Consider the following 25,466-nt stretch of genomic DNA (forward strand, 5'->3'; position numbering starts at 1 on the left):
AATGAACTTTCTTAACTGTGCAAATCTCAACAACCTTCCTTCTGCCAAATAACAACTTGTTCTACTAAAGGAGATAAATAACATTTCCCCTCTTTTGTTAGTTTTTTTGTTGTTCTTCATTGTTTGTTTGAGACAGGTTCTAACTCAATAGCTCAGGCTGCCCTGGAACACACTGTGTGGCCCCTAGCTTTGAACTTTTGGTAATCTTTGTACAGAAGCCTGTCAAGTGCTGGAATTACAAGTGTGAGCCACCATGCGTGGCATAGCTCCACAGTTTTCAAAGCACATAATGGAAACTTGAAAGTATTATTCTAAGCTCAGAAAATAATGATGCAGAATCCCTGTTAACCCATTTGTCTGTCTGACAACTTTAAATTTGAGTGTTTGTGTGTGCGCACACGTGTGCATGCGTGTGCGTCCCATGTGTTGTATGTTTATGGCACAGTGCATACACTTGAATGTGTGGAGGCCACAGCAGGACATCAAAGTGTTTTCTTCTTGCTTTCTACCTTATGCCTTAAGACAGGGTTTTTCACTGAATTGGAAGTTCATTTTGTCCAGAAGCTCTTGGGATTACCCTGTCACTGCCCCCAGTAGTAGAATTATAAGCATATTCAGCCATACCTGGTCTTTTACATACATGCTGAGAATTTGAACTCAAATCTTTTTTTTTTTCCCTCACAAGACAGGGTTTCTCTGTATAACAGCTCTGACTGTCCCACAATTCACTTTGTAGGCCAGGCTAACTCACAGAGATCTACTTGCCTCTGCCTCCCCAGTGCTGGGATTAAAGACGTGTACCACCACTGCCCAGCCTTGAACTCAAGTCTTTATGTTTACAGAGCAAGCTCTCCTAATTCCTAGGCTGCGCGTGCGCGCGCGCACACACACACACACACACACACACACACACACACACACACTCTCTTCTCTGTCTTACCTGGTGTGGGCCAGATTAGCTCCTCACAGAAGATCCACCTGCCTCTGCCTCCTGAGGGCCGGAATTAAAGGCATGTGCCACCATTGTTGACATAACTTTATTTTTAATGCTGGTTCAACTTTGTCAGCCATACTAAAAATAGTATTCTTATTACTCTTGGTCTTTTATTTTCGTTTAGTGTGTGTGTGTGTGTGTGTGTGTGTGTGTGTGTGTGTGTGTGTGTATTTTGTATGTGTGTATGGACCTGTGTGTGAGAGTGTGTATGGGGGGCAGAGGAGGACATTCATTAGCTTCCTCTGTTTTATACCCTTGAGACAGAGTCTCTCACTACACCTGGTGCTTGATGTTTTTCAAACAGTGCAGGAGAAATCCCAGACAATTGTCCAGTAAGCCCAGGCAGTCCTATCCCACCTTCTTGTATGTTCTATGCCTTTCTATACCTATGGCCAAACCAGCTTTTTAGGTGGCTGCTGGGAATCCTAACTCAGGTCCTCATGTTTGCACAGTAAGTGTTCTTACCTGCTGAGTCAACTCCCTAGTCCCTTACTCTCAGTCTTTTGTGTGCAGCGTCCTCTGTGAAGAAGTCAAATAATAAGTAACATGTTAGCACAGGGCCATTTGAAATTAAAGTCTCTCTGGCACCCGTCCTACCCTCCCTCACCTTTAAAAAACTCCTTATATAAACTTGCTCCTTGTATAAAAAGTGCATAGGTGAGACTTTGCTTCCCTTTTCCTCAGTTCTCTTGTTTGAAGGGAAATCAGGAATGGTATTTTCTATTTTAGTTTGCCACTACATTGTCCAAATTGTAAGATAACCCTAGGGCCGTCTCTTTGTCATGTTTAGAAAGCTTCTCCGGGAGGATCAATTGGAGCCCGTTACCAAAGCAGCACAACAGGAGGAATTGGAAAGAAGAAAGCGCCTGGAGCAGCAGAGGAAAGAATACGCAGCTCCCATTCCTACTGTCCCTTTGGAGTTCCTACCTGGTAAGCAAGCTTTGTGCTAGAAATGACCATGTGTTCTAGGAGAAAAGGCCTCAGCTTGCAGAGTGGCCAGGCCTGGATTGTGGTCTCTCAGGAATTCTGCAGCCCCTTTGCCTCTTGAGAGAACATAGTAAGAAGAGCTATCATTTAGAAAGTGAAAATAGATTAAAATATACTCAAATTAATTTTATGTAGGCTTCTTGTTTTCCCTATAGCTTCAGATTTTAGTATGCCAAGAGATGAGGATTGGTCACATGGATAGATGGCACAATATGACACCCAACAGAGAAGGGAACTTGGAAAGAAGACTGCGAATTTTTTTTTTTTTTTTTTTTTTAGCTTTCTCTGCTATTGTCAATGGCCAATCCCCATTACAGCAGCAGAGGAGGGTGCTTACTGATGATGACTCAGGGAAATATGTTTGAGCTAAATGGGGAGGTGTCTGTCTGTCTGTCTGTCTGTCTGTGTGTCTAGAGGCACATTTGTGAGTCATGGCACATGTGTAGAAGCTAGAGCACAACTTGAAAAATCAGTCTTCTCCATCTATTGGGTGGGTCCTGGTGATGACAAGTCTATAGGATTGGCAGCACCTTTACCTGCTGAACCATCTCAGTGCCCTAACGGTGTTTCCTTCCATATTTCTTTTCTAGAGGAAATTGTCTTACGAGCAAGTGATGGTCCACAGCTCCCTCCTCGGGTCTTGGCCCAGGAAGTTATTTGTTTGGATAGTAGCAGTGGCAGTGAGGATGAAAAAAGCAGTCGAGATGGTAAGATCAGGCCAGACGGGCATCTTGTCTACTTCCTTCTGGCCAATGTTCATCTTTTTCTTTTTCTTGCTGTGTGTGGGCATGTGAGACCAGGTCTTACACTGTAGACTGATCTGAAGCTCATAGTAATCCTCGTGTCTCTTAGCCTTCTGAGTGCTGGGAATAAGTGTACCACCATGCCTGACTTTGACTATACTTTTGAAAAATTCAGTCTTTATTCATTTGGTTTGGCCTTACCTTTAGCGTGTCACCTTAGCCTAACTTGTCCTGAAAGAAAAAAGCTTTAAGAACATTTGTTTTGTAAGTGGTAACAAGTTTTAGCTAAGTCTTTGGCCTTTCGCTCTGACAACCAGCAGTACCCTGTTCCTTGAATTTTTATGTCATTTTTCTGTCTCAGAGGTGATTGAACTGAGTTCTGGAGAGGAGGATACTCTGCACATCGTGGACAGCAGTGAGTCTGTCAGCGAGGAGGATGAGGAAGAGGAGAAGGGTGGCACCCATGTGAATGATGCCTTAAACCAGCATGATGCTCTTGGGCGGGTCCTTGTCAACCTGAATCACCCTCCAGAGGAGGAGAATGTCTTCCTGGCCCCACAGTTGGCACGGGCTGTGAAACCTCATCAGGTACAGCCAGTGTTGATCCTGCTCTCTTTTCTTTGCTGCAAACATTGCCTGCTGTTGGTTATTAGTGTTATAGGCAGTAAAATACTTGTTGGATCCCTAGAGTAGCTGTTGAAAGCCCTTGATCTTTGAATATGAGTACAGTGGGAAGAGGAAAGAGACATGTATCAGGTTGACCTGTCGTGTAGAAATCACTGGGGGCCGGAGGGATGGTCAGCTGTTAGGAACATGCATTGCTCTTGCAGAGGACTCTAGTTTGGTTCCCAATACTCTCGTACAGGTTCTATAACTCCTGTTCCAAGGGATCTGATGCCTCTTGACATCCATGGGATCAAGTGTGCATATGGTACACATACACGTACCCAGGTACACACACACACACAAAATGGAATAAATACTCAAAAAGTTACTTGACTACCATCTTGCTTCTCTTGGATCAGCAAAGAGAAGCTTGGGAGGTATAGATTCAGAAGACACATGAAAGTCAGATATCAGGGAATTTCTGAAAATTGAGAGCATTATTGTTTGTATTGATCTAGTGCCTGCAGTTAGTACCAGTGAGTGAACATACACACAGTCTGAGACTGATTTTCATTTTCAGGACTTCCCACAGCAGGAATTATTGGGGTACTTACAGGAGGCACCCTCTCAAGCTCAGAGCAGCTAGGTTGAAAGAAAGATCTTGTCAGTAGTTGATATTGAAGACTCTTTAACTCATACAGAACATTATACAAGGTTAATGCAATTTTGTGTGTTCTCTAAGATGTCTGTCACCAAAGTGACAGAGAAATTTCTATAGACCAGTCAGGGAACACGTGCATGTTTACTTATACCAAGCATTGTGCTTATTTAGTGACTATTCCCAAGTGAGGAAGACTGTATAGCCATGGTCTCTGGTAATGTTTCTGACATTCATCTGGTTTGTCTCTTGTCAGATTGGTGGGATCCGGTTCCTATATGATAACCTAGTAGAGTCTTTAGAGAGGTTTAAGACCAGTAGTGGCTTTGGCTGTATCCTGGCCCATAGCATGGGTCTTGGGAAAACTCTGCAAGTGATCTCCTTCATTGATGTCCTCTTCCGTCACACGCCAGCCAAAACAGTCCTTGCCATTGTGCCGGTACGTCTCTGGGTACTAACATGCTTGTTGAACTCGCCTTTCAGCTTATTCCTTAAAACTTGGGCGCTTGTGCATAGTGTGTGTGTGTGTGTGTGTGTGTGTGTGTGTGTGTGTGTGTGTTGGGGGGTGAGGAAGCATCTTTGTTTAGTGGGTGAAAGTGAAGATGACCTGAGTTTAATTCTGGGTATCTACATAGTGGCAGGAGAGGATTGACTCCTGCAGGCTGTCCTCTGGCCTCCACATGTACATACAATAAATAAATAAAAGTGTAAAAGAAAAAAGCCAACTCTTTTGGGCTTGTCATAGGTTAATACTCTTCAGAATTGGCTGGCAGAGTTCAACATGTGGCTCCCGGCTCCTGAAGCTCTCCCAGCTGACAACAAGCCGGAAGAAGTCCAGCCACGGTTCTTCAAGGTTCATATCTTGAATGATGAGCACAAGTAGGTGGCCTATCCTGTCTTCTCTGTCTTATTCCTTTTACACTTCTCTGGGATTACTAAAATATGTCTCTTGTCTTCCCACATTCTTTATTTTCATTCGTTTGTTCATTCATTCATTGAGACAGGGTTTCTCTGTGTAGTCCTAGCTGTCCTAGAGCTTGCTCTGTAGACCAAGCTGGACTCAAACTTAGAGAGATTCACCTGCCTCTGCCTCCCTAGTGCTGGAATTAAAGGTGTGCACCACCACCACCTGGGTGCACATTCTTTTTGATTCTTGATGTTTACCTTTTCTGTTCTTGCTTACCTCCTTACCTCTAACACACACACACACACAGAGCTTTTCTCTAAACTCAGAGTTATATTGCCTGGGAAGTTTGAAGTTTTTCTGTTTTGCTCTGGAACGCTTTTCTGACATAAATTATCTGCAGCCTAGTCACACTTTCTGGTGTGTATTGTAGTAACATTCAACATGACACAGTGAACTTCGGATGCTTTGAAGCACTGGTTTATAGTTGACCTATAATAGCACGACTTCTAAAACTTTAAAAAGCTCACACTTTGGTTTTGTTTTACATTTAAATAGAATTACTATTTCTATTATCTGAAGTTAACTTGATTTCCAAAAATCTAAAGTGACTTTTTGGTCCAAGTCAGCTATTCATGCTTTCCTTTTGTCTCACTGGCACAGACTATTTAAATAGGCAGACTTCCCTGTTTTTTGTGATTTGGACATACCCAAGTAAATGAGGAGACTCTGAATGAGCCAACAGGTGCTTGGTCTCCCGCTTTGCTTCCTTGGATTTCAGAACTATTAGTTCAATGTAATTAGTGCATCAGTGAGAGGGCTCAGGTGTTTGAGTGGGGTTACTGGCAAGGGCCTTTGGTTTTCCATTGCCTTTGCCTTTGTACTTTGTACTTCTCTCGTTTTTAATCAATGGAGCCTGGTCAGATTAAGTGAAGTGTTGCCCTTCTTCCTGTGACTTGTGCTTACCATGAGAATTACTTGAAATGCTCTCTAGAATGTTGCTTTGTGATAGTAGGTATATATGCAGGGATTTAGCATGTTCTTTTGCTTTCTTCTGTTAAATTATTGATTCTTGCTGTTTAGCTATCACCAACGATCCATTCCAGTATGAATTAGTATTTCTGGGATACTAGGAAAGTCCTTGAGTAGCTAGTCCAACTTGTGCTTGCTGCCCGATGAAATCTTTGGCAATAAAGCATTCCAAATATAAGTTAGTTCAGCTTTGGTTAAAGACTTCTTTCTGAATAGCAACAGAAACAGCAGTGCATTCTTTCTGTTCACCTTTCTTGAAAACTAAAAGCCACTTTATGGGACAATTCATAGCTCAGAGTTCTCTCTTCTCACTTCTACAGGACGGTGGCATCCCGTGCTAAAGTGACGGCTGATTGGGTTTCAGAGGGTGGAGTGCTGCTGATGGGGTATGAAATGTACAGGCTGCTCACTCTGAAGAAGTCCTTTGCCACAGGTAGACCCAAGAAAACCAAGAAACGCTCTCACCCTGTCATTATTGATCTGGATGAAGAAGATCGACAGCAGGAGTTCCGCAGAGGTGGGTGGCTTTTCCTGGAAACACTCCTCTGTTATGTCAGGGCAAAATTGGCCGAAAATACCAGTTAGGTGTGAAGTGAGTTGTTTGCATAAACCAGGAAGCTGGGTGGGCCCACCTCCAGCACCTTTCAGAAAGAGCTACATTTCTGCAAGCCACACTCAGGCTCAGGAGACTCTCCGGTCTTTGTGTCTCTATTTGACTTGCAAGACAGTTGGGAAAGTAACTACTGCTGTTACCACTTCATAGAGATATTATAGGAAAGTATTAAGAAAACCTAAATGGTTTATATTATTCATTTAAGGGTGGGACATGATGGTGTACATCTTTAAATCCCAGCACTTGAGAGGCAGGGACAGGCACATCTCTGTGAGTTTGAGGCTTTCCTTTCTACATAGTGAGTTCCAGGCCAGCTAGAGCTACACATTGAGACCCTGTCTCAAAACAAATAAAACAAAAGAAACAAACAAAAAATCCCCTAAGGCTAATATAAAGACAAAAGAGTAATATTTATGAATTTATAAAAATGATCTCTGTTGCTACACATAGTTCTATCTTTGACTATTATTATTATTATTATCTGTAGAGATGTTTCAGTGGTTAAGAGCAGAGGATCCGGGTTGTTCCCAGCACCCATATGGTGGTTCACAGCCATCTTCAACTCTAGTTCCAGGGGATGAGATCCCCTCTTCTGACCTCTACAGGCCCCAAGTGTGCACATGGTACACAGACAGGCATCCATACACACACACATAAATAAAATAAAATGAATACATCTAATATAATTAAAACTTAAAAAAATAATTTTTTGCTAATTCTTTGAGAATTTTATACAATGTATTTTGGTCATATTCAGCCTCCTCTAACTCCTCCCAGACCTGCCTTCTCAGCCCTCACATCCCTACCCAGCCTACTTTGAGTTTTCTATCCCAGAAACTCAAATTCAGTTTATGTTGCTCAGCGGCTACTGAATACCAATAGCTCCTCAGCTAGTGTTGGGATTTCTGCCCAAATTTCCTCTCTATGCTGGGATTTTTCCTGGCATGAACTTGCTCAGGTTTTGTGCGTGCTGCTGCGATAACTAGGAATCCTGTGTCCAGCTGCACTGTTGTATCCAGAAAACACTAATTCTTTGAAGTTGTCCACTACCTCTGCATCTTACAGTCCTTCTGCCCTCTCTTCCACAGAGACCTCTGTGTGTGCATGCAATATGTGCATTCTAATTATGGATGAGCACACTACAGTTTCTTATTCTCTTTGTGCTGACCCATTGTGGGTCCTCATGTTAATTGCCCTCTATAAGGAGAAGCGTCTCTGAGGATGAGTGATGTACTGATAGATGGATATCTATTCAATTTTGTTGTTGTTGTTGTTTTGTTTTTTTTGAGACAGGGTTTCTCTGTACCTTTGGAGCCTGTCCTGGATCTATCCTATTTTTTAAGGAGACTTTGCCCATTGAAAAATTTTAAGGATTTTGAAGCCATTTATTTTATAAGTCTTCATTCTGTGAGATTATGTCTGATCTAGGTTTCCTTTTGTAGTAGATAGAGCTGGGGTGAATATGCCATTTAGCAGGGACTGGTGAATAACTGTGAGAAGACTTTGTCCTAGCTCCTGTCATCTAGCCTTTAGAAGGATCCAAAATGTTGGATGGTGAGAGCCCATGACATATTTTTAACCCTAGGCTCACAATTTGTGACGACCCCCTCTCTGTTGTCCAATAGATTTGAGACCCAGGATTGCAAGTAATTTTTACTTTTAGCTTGAAAAAAAGATTTAAAGTGAATAAATAAAATAAGGAGAAGAATGAGGATAAGGAGATATAAATGCAAAAGTCAGTGGCCAGGTTAGCATCACATTAAACATGTAGGAGCTTGTCTGGCTGGTTCCCTTTTACCAATGGGGGCTGACTCTTGCTTCCCTGCTTCCTTCATTTCTTCTGTCTCTTCCAGGGTTCTCCCCTACTTCTCATATTATTGACTAAGAGCAGACCCTCTCACCCTCTGATTCCGGATCCTCTTCCCTCCTTAGAGTTTGAGAAGGCCTTATGCCGCCCTGGTCCTGATGTGGTGATCTGTGACGAGGGCCACCGCATCAAAAATTGCCAAGCCAGCACCTCACAGGCTCTGAAGAATATACGTTCTCGTCGGCGGGTAGTGCTGACTGGGTACCCTCTACAGAACAACCTCATTGAGTACTGGTGCATGGTGGACTTTGTGCGCCCAGATTTCCTTGGTACTCGTCAGGAGTTCAGCAACATGTTTGAACGCCCTATCCTGAACGGGCAATGTATTGACAGCACACCTCAGGATGTCCGCCTCATGCGCTACCGGAGCCATGTTTTGCACAGCCTCCTGGAGGGCTTTGTGCAGAGGTGAGAGTTTGTTTTCTGAATCTTTAGAGGAATAGAGAACATGCCAAAGCTATTATGAAGGGGAAATGTTACTACTGGAGGGCCCTTCGTAGTGGACCAGCAATAAAACTAAATAACTGACAGATGATGGCTGTACCGTTTCTAGTCTGTGAAAGTTTGGCCTATAAGCACTTCACTCAAAAGTTGTCTTTGTTGAATGAATATCTCCTGGCACTCAGGAAGATGAGGTAGGTGAGTTAGAGGCCAGCCTGGGCTACATAGCAAGCTCATGCCATTGTTATCTAAAGTTGCTAAAAATACCTGTTTTAACCTTATAAATAAATAAATAAGAATGAAACAGCGTTCTGCTGACTTTGATAAAAGGATAAATATAATTCTAGGGTATTGCTTTACCTGTTTCAGCCTCACAAGTCTAGGTAGGGTAGGGCAGCCCTAAAACAGCTAGCTCTTCATTTCCTCCTGGTAGGATGACAGATATGGAAAAAGGTCAGAGAGGGGTCCTTGAGTTGGGGCGTGAATCTAGAGTTCCTTTGGCCTTAATTACCCAGTTAGTTATGACTTGGGACGGGTTACTTTGTCTGAACCACCCTGCTCTAACACAGGGATGCATTGCATGTTGAGAGATTTCTAGAAGATGGTGTGGCAAGAGTGCAAGACTTTGTTTTTATCCTGTGCTGACCCATCCTGGCCACAGTTCTTGGCTATGCCTCCTATAGGCCACTTCTGATCTTTGTGCCTCTGTAGGAGAGGCCATACTGTATTGAAGATTCACCTCCCTGCCAAAGAAGAGAATGTGATCCTGGTGCGGCTTTCTCAGATCCAGCGAGATTTGTACACACAATTCATGGACCGTTTCCGGGACTGTGGTAGCAGTGGCTGGTTGGGGCTGAATCCTCTGAAGGCTTTCTGTGTGTGCTGCAAGGTGAGTGGAGGCCTCAGGGAAGATGGATCAGAGCTAAGTAAGGGTCCACGTGATGCTGAAGATGTTTCTCTGAGGTCAGGTGATGTTTTTCAATCTTATTTGGAGTATCACTACATAGTTAAGGTTATCTTTAAGTTCATATTTTCTGACTCAGCCTCCTGAATTTGGGGATTACTGGTATGTGCCACCATACCTGGCAATGGAGGGGATTTCAAAGTATCTCTTTTGTTTGTTTTTTGAGACAGGGTCTTGCCATATTATCTGATTGACCTTAAACTCTTGGCAATCCTCTTGCCTCAGGCTTCCAAGTGTGTGGATTATAAGCAAGTATCATGACACATGGCTTTAAAAATACTGCTTTTGTAGCCGCTGTCCTGACCAAAGCCAAAAAACAAACGTGAAAGTGCTCTTGTGATAGTGCCATGGCTTATGGCATTCTTTCTCCTTTGCTAGGAATTCTGAACTTTTCCTGGGAACTGTTCCTGAAATCACATATTAGTCAGATACCTTTTTTTTCATAGGGAGGGTTAATTTTGTTTTGTAAAGTAATTGAATATAGCCATACAATGAAAACAAAACATTCTTTCCCTGTTTAAAAATGAAATACTCGTGACACAGACTTTTTGATTATACACCAAGCACACTGGCATTTCCTATTCATGTGTCATGGTCATCAGAGCCAGCAGTGAAATTGCAAGTTCTTTGGGTATGTAATGTGAGTTGTAGCAGCGGTTTATTTGAGCATGTTTCCATACTCCTTGGGATACCCTTGGAATGTTCTCTGGTCTATACTCTTTCTTCCTTTGTTTAACTTTAGATCTGGAACCATCCTGATGTTCTATATGAAGCCCTTCAGAAGGAAAACCTAGCCAATGAGCAGGACCTAGATGTGGAAGAGCTTGGCTCAGCAGGGACCAGTGCTCGTTGCCCACCACAGGGCACAAAAGTCAAGGGAGAAGATAGCACCCTGGCTTCCTCCATGGGAGAAACAACCAATAGCAAGTTCCTACAGGGAGTTGGCTTTAACCCTTTTCAGGAGCGAGGCAATAACATTGTTACATATGAATGGGTGAGTCAAGCAGAGTCTTCATAGCCATAAACGGCTTCTGAGGAGGGACAGTCATGACCAATCTGGGGAAAGAATAGTGTGCACAGTGCACTGCACTGCTGTCCTGTCAGAAAATGCTGAAGGTAGTCAGTGGCCACTGCCTTACAGGGGGACTTTTATTCTACTCATCCAGTCTCAGACCTGCTCCAATTCTCTCTTTTGTAGGCCAAGGATCTTCTGACTAATTACCAGACTGGAGTCTTAGAAAACTCTCCCAAGATGGTACTGCTTTTCCACCTGATTGAAGAAAGTGTGAAGCTTGGGGACAAGATCCTTGTGTTTAGGTAAGAAGAGAATTGAGGCTTGGTGTCTACAGGAAGGATGAATACAGCATCTATGCAGTGAAACCGTCTAGCCTCATAGCTGCACCTTGCCTTTTCCAGTGCTCTGTAACCAAGCACTTGGAGGTAGAGCTTTCTTGCATCTCAGCACCCAGGTTTTTGTTTGTTTGTTTGTTTTACGTTAACATTAGAAATCATATTCTGGATAATCTAGTCCTTCATGCTGTGTCCCAGACCAAACCTGGCTAGTTTTTATTTATTTTTTTAACATTTATTTGTGTATTTGTTTATTCATTTATGTTTAAAATTTTTATTTTACTTTAAATTTGTGATGCTGGGAGTTGAACCTGGGACCTCATGCATATTAGGCAAGCACTCTAGCATTGAGATTAGACTTGACAACAAACACCTTTACCTGCTGAACTGTCTATCAGATCTGTTTAGGTTTTTGAGACAGGGCTCATAAAGCCAGGCTGGTTTGAATGTTTGATTCCTTGCTGAGTGGTGGAGCTAAAAAGGGTTGCGCCACCACCCCTGACATTACTTTTTAAAATTTTGATACAGAGTCTTTTTACTGAGGTCCCTGGACTGGGCTGGAATTTACTCCAAAGCCTAGGCTGGCCTTGAATTTGTGTTCCTTCCTTGAAGGTGAGATTGCCAAGCCCAACTAGTTTTTACACTTCAGTCTATAGAAAGAAATACAAAAAATAACGAGTATATTTGGTTAGTCGGGTGTGATGGCTTTTAATCCCAGCACCTAGGAGACAAGAGCTAGGTGGATCTCTGTGAGTTCCAGGACAACCAGGGCTATGCGAGAAACCCTGTCTCAAACAAAACAAAATAAAACAAAAGGCAAACCTGCTAAAAGGCTAGATGTGTCTACAAAACCTAAAATGTTTGCTATTTTGCCCTTTGTAGAGCACACTTGCTGACCCTTTTATTCCCCTCCCTCCTTTTTAAAATAAGGTTTTTACATTGAAGGCCAAGTAAGTGATGTGATATGCACTATAGTCACACTCTAGGTTTGGCTGGGGCTTTGAGTCTCATCAAAACCTGACTATATATAAGGAAACAGGCATACAGTGGATTGTTTCTGACCACATTGTGACCCTAGAACCTGATTTGGGAGCCAGTTGAGGGCTTCCACTGTGACAGTCGGTTTCAGACTTGTTCCCTGATTTTACATATTGCATTTCAAGAACCCAGCTCTCTGAAGGTTTTGAAAACAGTCAAATGGATCCATCTTCATAGTAAGATGCTTAAGGTTGCCTGTGACCCACAGTTAGACTAATTTGTATCTCATGTGGTGTTGAATTTGCACTACCAAATACGGCTGAACCCCAGAATTTTCAATGGAGAGATTAAGATATCAGAGAAATAATGGTTTTGTTTGTTTGTTTGGTTGGTTGGTTGGTTTGTTTTCTGTTTTGTTTTGTTTTTATGGGTTGGTGGTAATAAGTATATAGATAACGGCTCCTGTTATGAGTTGAGGATAGTATCCTTGGTTGTTCTTGGTGCAGCTTCATCTTACAGAGAGTAGGTTGTGGGAGCTCCACTTAGAAGGTTGCACGCGAGTGTTAAGGGCAAGAGTTCTTGGTTTTGGGAGCCATCTGAATGACTTTTTCTCTTTCAGCCAGAGCCTTTCTACCTTGGCTCTCATCGAGGAGTTCCTAGGGAAACGAGACGTGCCCTGTCTGCCTGGTGCTGAAGGGCAAGGAACACAGAAGTGGGTTCGAAATGTCAGCTACTTCCGTGAGTATACTGTTGCATTGTTTCTGGAGTCTTACCAAGATCTATTTAAGGGCTTCCTCTTTCTCTCTTTTTTTCTCTTGTTCAACTCCATTCTTTTTCAAGTGTATAGAAATATGTGATTAGCCAAGAAATAGGGCGTTACTGAAAGGTAGCTTCTAAGAAAGAACCACTACTGGGCTGGAGAGATGGCTCAACTGCTTGGATTACAGACATGTGTGACCATGCCTGTCTCAAAACTGGGTTCTAAAAAGGGCAGAGTCACTGTGTGGGGGTGGCTAGAGGAGCCTTAGGTGGAAAATGGGAAGAGTTTGAAAGTTTAGAACTACTTGGCCTAGTGACTATCCAGGTCAGAGTGAGCACAAACCTAGATCACACTTTCTCTGTGGGGGAGCTAAATACTCCCAAAGGGATGAAAAGTTTGGGAGTTTGTATGTGGGAGAAAAAAAACTTTTTTCAAATGTGTAATTTATAGGTACACATAACCATGTTTACCTTCTATCTGTAATTTTAATATTTCATGAAAGATATGGTATGGTTGAGAAAAAGTGTCTAAAAGTAAGTAGTAATAAAAAAAATGAAAGTTGAGAAATATTGCTCTACCTTGTTAGCATTTGACCTGGACTTTGGCTATAGGTGTCTAACCTGTGTGGTGTAGGATATTCAGTAATATCTGTATTCTTTTCCAACTAGATGTCAGTAGCATCTTCAATTTTGAGAACTAAAAATGCCTCCAGTCATTGCCAGACTGTTCCCTGGGGGTAGGAGAGTGGAGGAATAACCCTTTGAGAACCACTGGCCTAAGAAATGATTTAGAGAAATGAAGGTTCATAGCTTGTGTTTTCTATAGGATTGTCCAATGAGACAGTGGTCAGCTGTGCTTCAGTATTACAAAACTCAGGTTGGAAAGTAAGTTGGGGTCCTGATTGGAGACACTAATACTAGGCAACTAAAATGTCTGTTTCCTATAACAGTAGTAATTCAGTTCCCTGGCTGGTATCTGAGATCCTTGATTTGTCCTTTCCCCAATTTAACAAATGTTGCCACCTTTTCTTTTATGCTGCTTTCTAAGTGACAGTGATTTCTTCCACTTGTGAACTTTTGTCTTTTTATTCTTAATGAGTGGCATTGCTTCAAGTCTTTTTCTTTCTCCTTCCCCTCCCTCCCTCCTTTCCTCCCTCCCTCCCTCCCTCCCTCCCTCCCTCCCTCCCTCCCTCCCTCCCTTCCTTCCGTTCTTAACATCAAGAGCTTAAAAATAAAAAAAAAACGAAAAGCTGGTGTCTTTTTGTGTCTGGTAGCACATAACCTATAAACACAGCATTTAGAGGCTGAGGTAAGATGGTTGTGAGGTGAAAGCTAGCCTGGACTATTTAAAGTGTTTAAAAAGGACAAAACTCTCAAGGAAGAGAGTGGTGGAAGAATGTTGTCCTTATTAAAATACAAAATTCTTGGTGTTCCTGCACGCACTGGGTGAGTCAGTCTTTTCTAAGTTCCTAGATGAATCTTGTGCACGCTTAAGTCTGGAGACGCTATCCTTAGAATTCACTAGAGGAGAAAAACATGCTTTATAGGTTTCTTGTTGTTGTTGTTGTTTTGGTTTTTTGTTTTTGTTTGGTTGTTTTTTTTGTTTGTTTTTGAGATAGGGTTTCTCTATGTAGACAGGCAGGCTGACCTTAAACTCAGAGATCTACCTGCTTCCGCCTCCCAAATGCTGGTATTAAAGGCACGCGCCACCACCACCCAGCTGTATTTTATAGTTTTGTGTTACATGTGAGAGTTACTTGATTATACTTTCACAGTGCTGATGTCTAGGCTTCATCATAGACCCATGGTTTGCCCAGTGGGTAGATGTTTTGTTTTGTTTTAAAAACATTTGCAGGGTTGCAGAGATGGCTGAGTGGCTAAGAGCTCATGCTGCTTGCTCTTACAGAGGACCAGAATTCAGATCTTACCATCCATGTTAAGCAGGTCACAAATATCTATAGCTCCAGCTCCTAGGGAATCTAATGCCTGTGACCTCTTCAGGCACCTGTACCTGTGCGCATGCACACACGGGCACACACACACGCATACCTACACACAGAAACATATATAATTAAAAATAAAATACATAATTAAAAAAACAGACATTCGTGCAGTGGCTTTGCTGAATTTCTCTGCCCTCATCTATTCATTTTTGTTTGTTTTTTTTTTCTTCCTAGGGCTAGATGGTAGCACCCCTGCCTTTGAGAGAGAGCGGCTCATTAATCAGTTCAATGATCCCAGCAACCTCACCACCTGGCTGTTTCTTCTTTCCACAAGGTGAGTGGAGTCTATAAGGGGGTGATTGTGTAATTTGCCACCTGGGCAGGTACCTCAAAGTCTCATCTAAGTCAGAGAAGAAATCTGCTCGGTCTTTAATTTGTTTCTGAGGTCAGAAGGGGATCCCAGGAAAAGTTGTTGTGAAGGTAGTCATGAGGGTGTTGTACAGCTCTCTGAGATCTTCATAAGTGGTTGTCGTGATTTGATTTTCTCTCAGGAGTGTTTTATGGTAAGGAGTGCTTCGTTACATTAGATAATATATAATGTAAATAAAGATGCTTTTAAAAGTGCCCAATCTCAGCAACCAGGAGGCAGAAGGCTTATGAGTCAGGCCAGCCTGACTTCTGTCAGTGAGTGCTGCTTCAAAACAAAACAAAACAAAGTAACTTGAAAGTGTAGTGTGACTGTAAAAGGTTGATGTTTTTGGTTCACGACTAGTATGCTAATGGTTCTGTTGATTTCTACTAACAGTGTTTAACAGCATATAGGTTCTTTTTCATTTGAAATAAGATCTCATGTAGCCCTGCTGGTCTTCTTTAGCTCCTGATCTTCCTGCCTGTGATGCCATGTATTGGAATTCCCAGTCAATATGAGTCTTTCATCCCCCTTGGGTATTAAAGTAAAAACACTGGAAACATTTTGTGTATAGACATTTCTTCCTACTAAGGGACAGCGCTCTGGAGCTACTTTGTGGTGCTTTACCTTTTACAGAGGGATGGAGAGCTATAGACACTGTTGTATTGGGCTGAAGGGCACACTTTTCAACGCTTGAGGAACAAGCATAGTGTTTGTCAGGTCAACAAAATTCTTGTATTTATTTTGCTTAAGAGGAATGTTGGGGTAGGGGTCACAGAAGGCAAAGCTTACTAGAAAACCACCTTTAAGACTATGGTTGTTGGCTTATGTCTTCAAGGGCCGGATGCTTGGGTGTGAATCTGATTGGTGCCAACAGAGTGGTGGTATTTGATGCTTCCTGGAACCCTTGCCACGATGCTCAGGCAGTATGTCGGGTATACCGTTATGGCCAGAAAAAGCCCTGTCACATCTATCGCCTTGTGGCTGATTATACTCTTGAAAAGAAGATCTATGACCGGCAGATTTCCAAGCAGGGCATGTCAGGTGGGCGATTTTCCAGGCTATTCCAGATATGTTTCTATACCAGCTGCTATCCTATAAGCGATCAAGGGTGTGGGGGAGGGTCATGGCATGGGAATACAAATAGACTTTAGATCATAGAATGCCAGAAGATCCTCCCGTATCATTCTAGTTCAGGTCACTAAGGAGATTGTCCTCATATTGGGAAAAGTAAGTTTAATAAGAGGAGTCAGTAGTTTTCTCTTCTGTGATTTGTCCATTTCACCAGGGCCCTCAGCCTGTTTGACTTTTGTGTGTAAAAGACTTCCTTATTGTCAGTTGAGCCACTTTCTCTCTGCTGACCTATGTAGCTAGTGGTGTGTTCAGTCTTCTTTGACGTGTACTGACTTTATTCTTACCTTTTTCTTCTAGACCGGGTAGTGGATGACCTAAACCCAATGCTGAACTTCACCAGGAAGGAAGTGGAAAACCTGCTGCACTTTGTTGAGAAAGAGCCAGCTCCCCAGACGTCTTTGGATATAAAGGGGATCAAGGAGTCAGTCTTGCAGCTTGCCTGTCTGAAGTACCCTCACCTCATCACCAAGGTAAGTACCTGATATACATGACATCCTTGGTATGGCGGACTCAGTCAGTGAAGACTTGTTTGGCAAACCTGCTTCCTTCTGAAGTAGTGGTTCATGCACACACTGTACTAAAGTGATTCTTTTTTTTTTTCCATGATTTTTTTTTATTTTATCCCTTGCTTTATTTTATTTTATTTTTTTTCTTTTTTAAATTTATTTATTAAAGATTTCTGTCTCTTCCCCGCCACCGCCTCCCATTTCCCTCCCCCTCCCCCAATTAAGTCCCCCCCCCCAGCCCGAAAAGCCATCAGGGTTCCCTGTCCTATGGGAAGTCCAAGGAACCCCCACCACCATCCAGGTTTGTAAGTTGAGCATCCAAACTGCCTAGGCTCCCACAAAGCCAGTGCATGCAGTAGGATCAGAAACCCATTGCCATTGTTCTTGAGTTGTCAGTAGTCCTCATTGTCCGCTATGTTCAGAGAGTCCGGTTTTATCCCAGGCTTTTCCAGACCCAGGCCAGCTGGTCTTGGTGAGTTCCCAGTAGAACATCCCCATTGTCTCAATGTGTGGGTGCATCCCTCGCGGTCCTGAGTTCCTTGCTCATGCTCTCTCTCCTTCTGCTCCTGATTTGGATAAAGTGATTCTTTTGCTGACCCTACCTGCCTCCACACCTTGTCTAGTCTTTGGAGTGTTGAGCTTAGTCAGTCATTCCAATAATCTGATCACTGTGAATCTCCCTGACAGAAGGAGGAAGTTCTGAATGCAGATGAATTCTCTGAACTCTCTATTCTTTTGGTAGGGAGTATGAACTTGGGCATTTGCAACTGATACTAGGTTAGAGCTGTGGACTATACTTATTTTTTATTTATGTATATGTGTATTTATCTTTAAATTATTTATTGATTTTATTTCATGTGTATTGGTGTTTTTGTCTACATGTATGTCTGTGTGAGGGTATTGGGTTCCCTGGAACTGGAGTTACAGACAATTGTGAGCTGCCATGTAGGTGCTGGGAATTGAACCTGGGTCCTCTGGAAGAGCAGTTAATATTCTTAACTGCTGAGCCTTCTCTCCAGCCCCTATTTGTTTATTTTGTAAGATTTATTTTTACTTTAGTTGTGTATATGTGTATATCTTTGTGAGTATGTGCATGTGAGTGCAGGTGCCTGTGGAGCCCAGAGGTGTTGAATCTCCTGGATGGAGCTGGAGTTAGAGGAGGTTGTGAGCTGCCCAACATGGGTACTGGGTACTGGATTTGTGTCCTCTGCAAGAGTAGTGTGTGCTCTCACTCTTAACCACGAGTCATCTCTCCAGCCTCCTTTTGAATTTTGAAAAGTGTATGTGTGTGTGTGTTTGTGTATTTACATATGCGTGTGGAAGTAAGAGAAAATTTTGTAAATTTTGTAGAGTTGATTCTCTTTCTCCCTGTATGTGTATTCTTAAAATTGAAATCATGTCACCAGGATATAGCTCACTAGTCTATGAACTAGACTCTTGACAGAACCTGCTTGCCTATAACGCTTTTTGCCAGTGTTGGAGACAGCCAACTTCTTTTTGGTTCCAAAATAAGACTCACTGTACATCAGTTGTATTTGCACAAAGGCTGGTAATTGGAGGGCTGGAGAGATGGCTCAGCGGTTAAGAGCATTGCCTGCTCTTCCAAAGGTCCTGAGTTCAATTCCCAGCAACCACATGGTGGGTCACAACCATCTGAAATGAGATCTGATGCCCTCTTCTGGCCTACAGGCAGACACACAGACAGAATATTGTATACATAATAAATAAATAATTTTTTTTTTAAAAAAAAAAACCAAAGACTGGTAATTAAACCCAAATGTTCTCTGTCTCCAGGAGCCTTTTGAGCACGAATCATTGCTCCTCAACCGAAAGGATCACAAGCTGACCAAAGCTGAGAAGAAAGCAGCAAAGAAAAGCTATGAGGAGGACAAGCGTACATCAGTACCATATACTCGCCCATCGTATGCGCAGTATTACCCTGCCAGTGACCAGAGCCTGACCAGCATCCCTGCCTTCAGTCAGAGGAACTGGTGAGTTGCTGAAGGAAGAGAGTCTGGCTGGTCTAGACCCAATTCCTTTCATTCAGTTCCTGTTCACCTAAAGGGAGAACGTGCAGCCCACATGTTCTAAATGACTCTAGTTTGTTTTTTTTTTAAATATTATTTATTTATTACGTGTACAATATTCTGTCTGCATGTGTGCCTGCAGGCCAGAAGAGGGCACCAGACCCCATTACAGATGGCTGTGAGCCACCATGTGGTTGCCGGGAATTGAACTCAGAACCTTTGGAAGAGCAGGCAATGCCCTTAACCGCTGAGCCATCTCTCCAGCCCATGACTCTAGTTTTGATGACCTTGGCTGGAGAAATGAGCTACTGATTTTGCCACTCAGCAGAACCCTTCTGGTAGAATGGTATAAAACGGTTGTTTTATGGGGCAAACTTTAAGTCACATGGGAATGTATATGCCAACCCTAGAGGGTGTCTTCCTTATACATCAAGACCAAAGCTTATTGACAAGTAGGGTTGGTGAGATGTTCAGCAGAGAGAATACTCTCTTTGCAAGCCTGAGGACCTGAGTTCAATTCCTAGAACCTACACGTAAAAGGAGGAGAAAATTGATTCTACATAGAGCTGTCCTCTGACTTCCACACAATGCCTTGGCAAGATTGCACACACACACACCAAATACATACATGCTCAATAATTTTTTCCTTCATTGTTTATTGGCAATTCACTATGTGCAAAGCATTCACACATGGCCTGGCAGAGTGCATTTAAGTTAAAAGAATCAATAGACCCATTCCAAATCAAGTGTAGGAAAAAGCACACGATGATCAAATGTCTTTAGATAGGAATTTCAACAAGTATAATGAATTTTTAAAAGCTTAGCAAAAGGAAATTTCTTCACATGCTATCAGAAAAGCAAATGCAAAGGTGCATGCCTGTAATCCCAGCACTCAGAATGTAGAGGCAGGAGGAGAAATTTAAGGTTATCCTTGGTGAGTTTAAGGCTAGCCAGGAGTATATTAAGTGGTGGCAATGGGAAGAAGACAAGGGGTGGGGCACACGGCAGCAGGGGGTAACAGGCATACATGCAGGTGTAGAGAGGGAAATCTTGATCTCAAATCAGGAGTAATAACTTTGTCACGTACCATCCAGGTGAAAGGTGAACTAGGAAGAACATACTAGTGACCTTAGGTGATACTATAGTACCATCATATAGAAGTCTGGCTTTGGACAAGGGCTTTGGTTGCTACTGCTTTTGTGTTGTGGTCATAACCAGAGAGACATTATGGAGACTGACACAGCTAGGAGCCAGGAGGAGCATCATGAAAAGTAATTTGTAGTAGAGAGGGGCATCTGCATAACTTACTAAAGTTTGAGGTTTGAGAGAGAATCAGAGAGTGAGAAATGATGCCTAAAGTGGGGATAGGTGATCCCTGATGATCACCTGAACATACGGCATCACACAGGTGAGTGAGTCAGGATAAATTTTGCCCTTCAGATTTCAACTTAAATGGTATCATGAGCCTGTCTTTGCTTTTTATATTTTTGTAACATCTCATCTTCCCTTTAGATCTAGTTCCCGATGTAGATAGTCCAATTCTTAGAGAAGCAGATATACCTTCTATTTCTGAAAGGCTTCACTCCACTAACATCTGACTACTTATCTCTGGAAATGACCTCTTCTTTCTCTGCTATGGTATCTCAGTCATGCCTCTAGGCTTCTTTAGAATTGATTAGAGTCTGCATGTTCTTCTGATGCTGTTCTCAGCAATAGTTAAGGGTGAAGGGCTTGGCAGTTTATAGTAGCTCAGTGGCTGTTCTGTCCAACTCTGAAAATGTGCCTTTTTTTTTCCTGCAGGCAACCAACACTGAAGGGTGATGAAAAGCCTGTGGCCAGTGTTCGTCCTGTACAGTCCACCCCCATCCCCATGATGCCCCGGCATGTCCCGCTCGGTGGCAGTGTAAGCTCTGCCTCCAACACAAATCCATCTATGAACTTTCCCATCAACTACTTGCAGCGGGCAGGAGTCCTTGTGCAGAAAGTGGTCACCACGACAGGTTGGGAATTTCTGCTTTCTGTTCTGGGGATATTGTGTCTGTCTGTCTGTCTGTCTGTCTGTCTGTCTGTCTGTCTATCTATCGTCTTTTTAAATTAGCTCTTCTTTTTTCTGAATATTAAAGTTTTATTTATGTGTATGGGTATTTTGCTTGTGTGCATGTAAATGTACCCCATGTGCACCTGGTGCCTGCAGAGATCAGAAGAGAATGTTGAATCCCCTGGAACTAAGATTACAGACAGTTATGAGTTGATGTGTGGGTGGCTAGGAATCAAATCTGGGTCCTCTACAATAGTAGCAGGTGCTCATAGCCATTTATTTTGTGTTCATGTGTATGCCACAATGTTCATGTGGGTTCTAAGGGTCAAGCTCAGGTTGTCAGGTTTAATGATAAAGCACTTTTATTCATTGAGCAATCTACTGGCTCAGTGTTGTCTTTTGTAACTTGATGCTGTTATCCAGGAGGTATTCAATAAACACCTTTTGTATAGACCTTACCATATTTGGCATTATAGGTAAAAATGAAGGTCCCTGATCTTGAAGATTTTGTATTCTGGTTAAATACCTTAATATAAGGTTTGGGTTTTTGTTGTTGTTGCTTTGTTGTTTTAGAATGGTAGTGAGTAAAATTCTATGGATACACAGGGACTCTTGAAATGTTACTGGAATATCATTTTGGGTTTCAAAGGCTTTCAGAGGTATGAGTGTGCTGAGCCCTGCCTAAACGCAGGGCCAAATGGGTATAAAGGGCACAGCTTACAGTGTTAGGAGAACTGGACTGTTAGGATGCATCTTTTCTGTGTCAGTTTGCTGTAGATTGGGCACGGTGGGCCAAGGAGCAATGGAGGGAACTGTGTGTTTCAGCCAAGCCCCAATGTCAGTTCTGAGATTGAGAGTGATTGGGAAGGAAAGCATTTCATGATTTTCCTCTTCACTTATTATTTATGAAGTATCCATGTTATACACATTTTGATGAAGACATTTTGGTTTTTCTGAGAATAAAACCAATATATGACATTTATTAACAATTGTGAAATAAACTGAATAAAATCCCTGTTAATCTTATTTCTCAATTGAATCTTAAAAATACTCTTTTCCAGTTGTGGAGTAATGCCAGCAAGAAAGAGCAGACAGAGCACTTTTGGAGCCTAAAAATGAAGTGGGACAAATACACACAAATAGTTCAGAATCAAGAAAAATAGAAACAGCGTTCAAACTGATTTTTTTTTTCTAAACTAAAAATCCTATGAATTTTTAGTTAAAACGAAGGAAATTGATCAGAAGGACGACCAGCTTTCTAAGGAGTTTTGGTTTTCAATAGTATTCTTTGATGAGATAGTTGTGAAAGGTTCTACTTGCTTAACCTTCCTGATTCTAGCGCTGTAGAAAGGCTGTAGGACACTGCTAGTTTGGACTTGGGATGGATGTGAGACTTTAGTTTCCTTTCTTTTCTTCAGTCAAGCCCCGTGTCCTCTAAATGCAAGGTCTGTTTTTCACTAGATATTGTTATTCCTGGACTCAACAGCTCTACAGATGTTCAAGCAAGAATCAATGCTGGTGAGAGCATCCATATCATCCGGGGGACGAAAGGTGAGAGCCTAGTCAAGGGCCTTTGTCTGAGAGTACTAAGCTGAGAATCAGAATAAACACGGTTTAATCTAGAGAGGGCATAGGAATCATCCCATAAGAGCGTCGCAGTTGGGAGAAACGTGAGAACATGGCATTTCTATGAGCTGACATTGAACTTCGAGGGTATCTGTCAGTAACTTAAAAGAAATTGGGGTTCCCATGTTTCTGTATCTTTTGTTTTTATGGGAAATCTTGGAGTGAATGTGCATAGCTATAAAGAGAGCAAACTGAGGAAAGAATTGTAGAGCAGGTTGTGGGCAGCATGTGCCGCTGTGTCATTTATATACCATTTCTTTGAGCCAGGGTGGTGGTTCCAAGCTAGGAAATATATGCTGCTCATAAATTAGTGCAGATACTAATTGTGCATTGCACAACAGAATTTTTAGTGTGATAATTTTAAAAAGTCCAATATGATGATGGGCGCACACCTTCAATCCCAGCTCCCTGGAGGCAGAGGCAGGCGGATCTCTGTGAGTTTGAGACCAGCCTGGTCTATATAGTGAATTCAAGGAAAGCCAGAGCTATGTAGTGAGACCCCATGTCAAAAAAAAAAAAAAAAAAAACAAACAATCAAGGTCTTGAATTAACCCAACCAAGCAATAGAGGATACTGAAGCATAACAGTCCATTTTCCAGACCAGGAAGAGAATCTGGGCTAGAGTGCCCGAGAGCACAAAGCTTGCTTTTCACAGGTCCTGTGCACGTCTCCCATTGATTGTTACTTTCTGGAGTGATTACCCGTATTCTTCTCTAGATGTTAATGTGGTAGATTTAGCAATCAATATTTACAGAAAAAAAAAATGAGTCGTTTTGAATCTAGACTTTAATCCTGTCCTTATTGCGGGCGTCTTGTGGGATAGGATTGAGATCTGATTTTATAGGCACTTCCCTGCCCATGATGCCTGGAGTTTCTCAGGGTTGGCTATAATTAATGCAGGATCCTAACAGTTTGTCTCATATCTCTTAGGGACATACATCCGCACCAGTGATGGACGGATCTTTGCTGTCCGGGCAACTGGCAAACCAAAGGCCCCTGAAGATGGTCGGATGGCTGCCTCAGGTGTGGTGGCCTTTTACTTTCTATTGACCTATGCAACATTTATTTGGTGTATTTATAATTAATGTACTTCCTAAATAAATAACATATACAATTTGTAATTTAGAACATGAAAAGGGGATAGGCGATGAAAACTAAGTTTTTCTTTTCCTCTTCCCAGTCCTCCTTTTCGATACATGGTAAAGTTGTGTGTGCATACAAATATAACTGTGTGCATTTTAAAACAGATGTTAATATACCACCTTTATTGCTTTCACTCACCGGTGATAGCTCATTTCTTATCTTTTGTTCTAGACATGCCTTGGTGAAGTTTACTGCTGATTTACACTTAGGTTATTAGTACTGGCTTGTGGGTGTATTTATGGGACACGCTCCTAGAAGTAGAATTTTTGGTCAAGGGTGTATCCATGGCATATGAACAATGTTGAGGACTCTTGACAAGTTCTCCTCAACAGAAGTGGTTTTCTTGTATCAAACTACCACTGAGATGGGAGAGCTAGACTGTCCCTAGCTTCTGTTCTAGGCTTCACTTGTGGACTAGAAGAAGGGAGCGTCTATATTCCCTGCACCAAGACCCAAGGATTATTAATTTCCCATTAATTCCTGTCTTTCCTTGCCTTCCTATTATATAAATTATTTGTAAGTTGAATATACCATGCTATTTTATCCATAAATACTTCAATATACATCTCTTAAGATTAAGAACATTCTCTGGGTGGTGGTGCTGCACACCTTTAATCCCAACACTTGGGAGGTAGAGGCAGGTGGATCTCTATGAGTTCGAGGCCAGCCTGATCTACAAAGTGAGTTCCAGGACAGCCAGGCTGTTACACAGACAAACCCTGTCTCAAAAATTAAAAAAAAAAAAAATATTAAGGGCATTTACATCCTAGCTACAACATCATAAAAGAACTAAAAAATTAACACTAATTCATAATCTTATATAACATTCAACTTTTATCCAAGTTTCCTAGTTTTCCAAATTGCTCTTCATGGCTAGATTTTTGTTCTGTCTTAAATTGGATAGGCTGTATTTTAACTTCATTTATATCTTTTTATCCCTTGGTCAATAACTGTTGCTCCCAGAAAAAAATCTGACTAGTTAGTTTTAAGAGAAATTTGTAGCTGGGAATGGTGGTTCACATCTTTAAACCCAGCATTCAGAAGCAGAGGCAGGAAGATCTCTGTGAGTTTGAGACCAGCCTGGTCTACATAGTAAGTTACAGGTCAGGCAGCTATACACAATGAGACCTGGTCTCCAAAAAGGAGAAGATTTTCCCAGTATTTCATAGGATTCATTTGTAGAATTGTTCAGACAGAGGAAGGTGCAGGAAGGTTACATGTTCTTTCATGGGTAGACTTGCACATTAATTTTGTTGTTGTTTTTGTTGCTATGATAGAATACTTGGCAAGAAGAAACTTCAAGGAGGAAAGGTTTAGTTTGGCTAAAGTTCAAGGGAATACAGTTCAGAAGGAAGTCATGGCCGCAGAAGTTGAGGCAGCTTCTCACCTATGTGCACAGTCAGGACACAGTAACAAACAGGAGTGCTCAGCTCACTTCCTCCTCCTTCTCTCACATCCTATCCCATGGAGTGACGCTGCTGCTCACTTAAGATGGGTCTCCCTGACTCAGTTAGCTTAATCTAGAAACTCTCACAGACATGCCCAGAAATCTGTCTCCTAGGTTTTTCTTGATTGTGGTCAAGTTGATCGTCAGTATTAACCATCACAACTTGTTTCTGGAATCAAAAGATTTCTGTCTTTGAGACTAGAGAAAGTTGACTGGATGACATTTAAATATCAAACAGTGAGAATTTGGGGACCACATTACAAGATTTATTCTTCATAGAATTGTTTTTCCCTTTCC

The 25,466-nt window shown here is 42.1% G+C and overlaps 1 protein-coding gene across 1 annotated transcript in view; it reads left to right on the forward strand.

Annotated features, from left to right (window-relative positions):
- Rad54l2 (RAD54 like 2) overlaps positions 1-25,466 on the forward strand; it is a 99,515-nt gene that overhangs the window by 68,127 nt on the left and 5,922 nt on the right. Inside the window, exons 4-21 of the mRNA XM_075964747.1 lie at positions 1,785-1,924; positions 2,572-2,688; positions 3,086-3,312; positions 4,245-4,427; positions 4,734-4,867; positions 6,245-6,441; positions 8,470-8,812; positions 9,557-9,734; positions 10,552-10,803; positions 11,008-11,126; positions 12,757-12,875; positions 15,074-15,173; positions 16,087-16,292; positions 16,680-16,852; positions 18,683-18,879; positions 20,716-20,915; positions 22,415-22,504; positions 23,510-23,602. Coding sequence (XP_075820862.1) covers positions 1,785-1,924; positions 2,572-2,688; positions 3,086-3,312; positions 4,245-4,427; positions 4,734-4,867; positions 6,245-6,441; positions 8,470-8,812; positions 9,557-9,734; positions 10,552-10,803; positions 11,008-11,126; positions 12,757-12,875; positions 15,074-15,173; positions 16,087-16,292; positions 16,680-16,852; positions 18,683-18,879; positions 20,716-20,915; positions 22,415-22,504; positions 23,510-23,602 — 3,068 coding nt within the window. The remainder of the gene's footprint in view (positions 1-1,784; positions 1,925-2,571; positions 2,689-3,085; positions 3,313-4,244; positions 4,428-4,733; positions 4,868-6,244; positions 6,442-8,469; positions 8,813-9,556; positions 9,735-10,551; positions 10,804-11,007; positions 11,127-12,756; positions 12,876-15,073; positions 15,174-16,086; positions 16,293-16,679; positions 16,853-18,682; positions 18,880-20,715; positions 20,916-22,414; positions 22,505-23,509; positions 23,603-25,466) is intronic.

This window comes from Microtus pennsylvanicus, chromosome 3, assembly GCF_037038515.1.
Source record: "Microtus pennsylvanicus isolate mMicPen1 chromosome 3, mMicPen1.hap1, whole genome shotgun sequence".
Lineage (NCBI taxonomy): Eukaryota > Metazoa > Chordata > Mammalia > Rodentia > Cricetidae > Microtus > Microtus pennsylvanicus.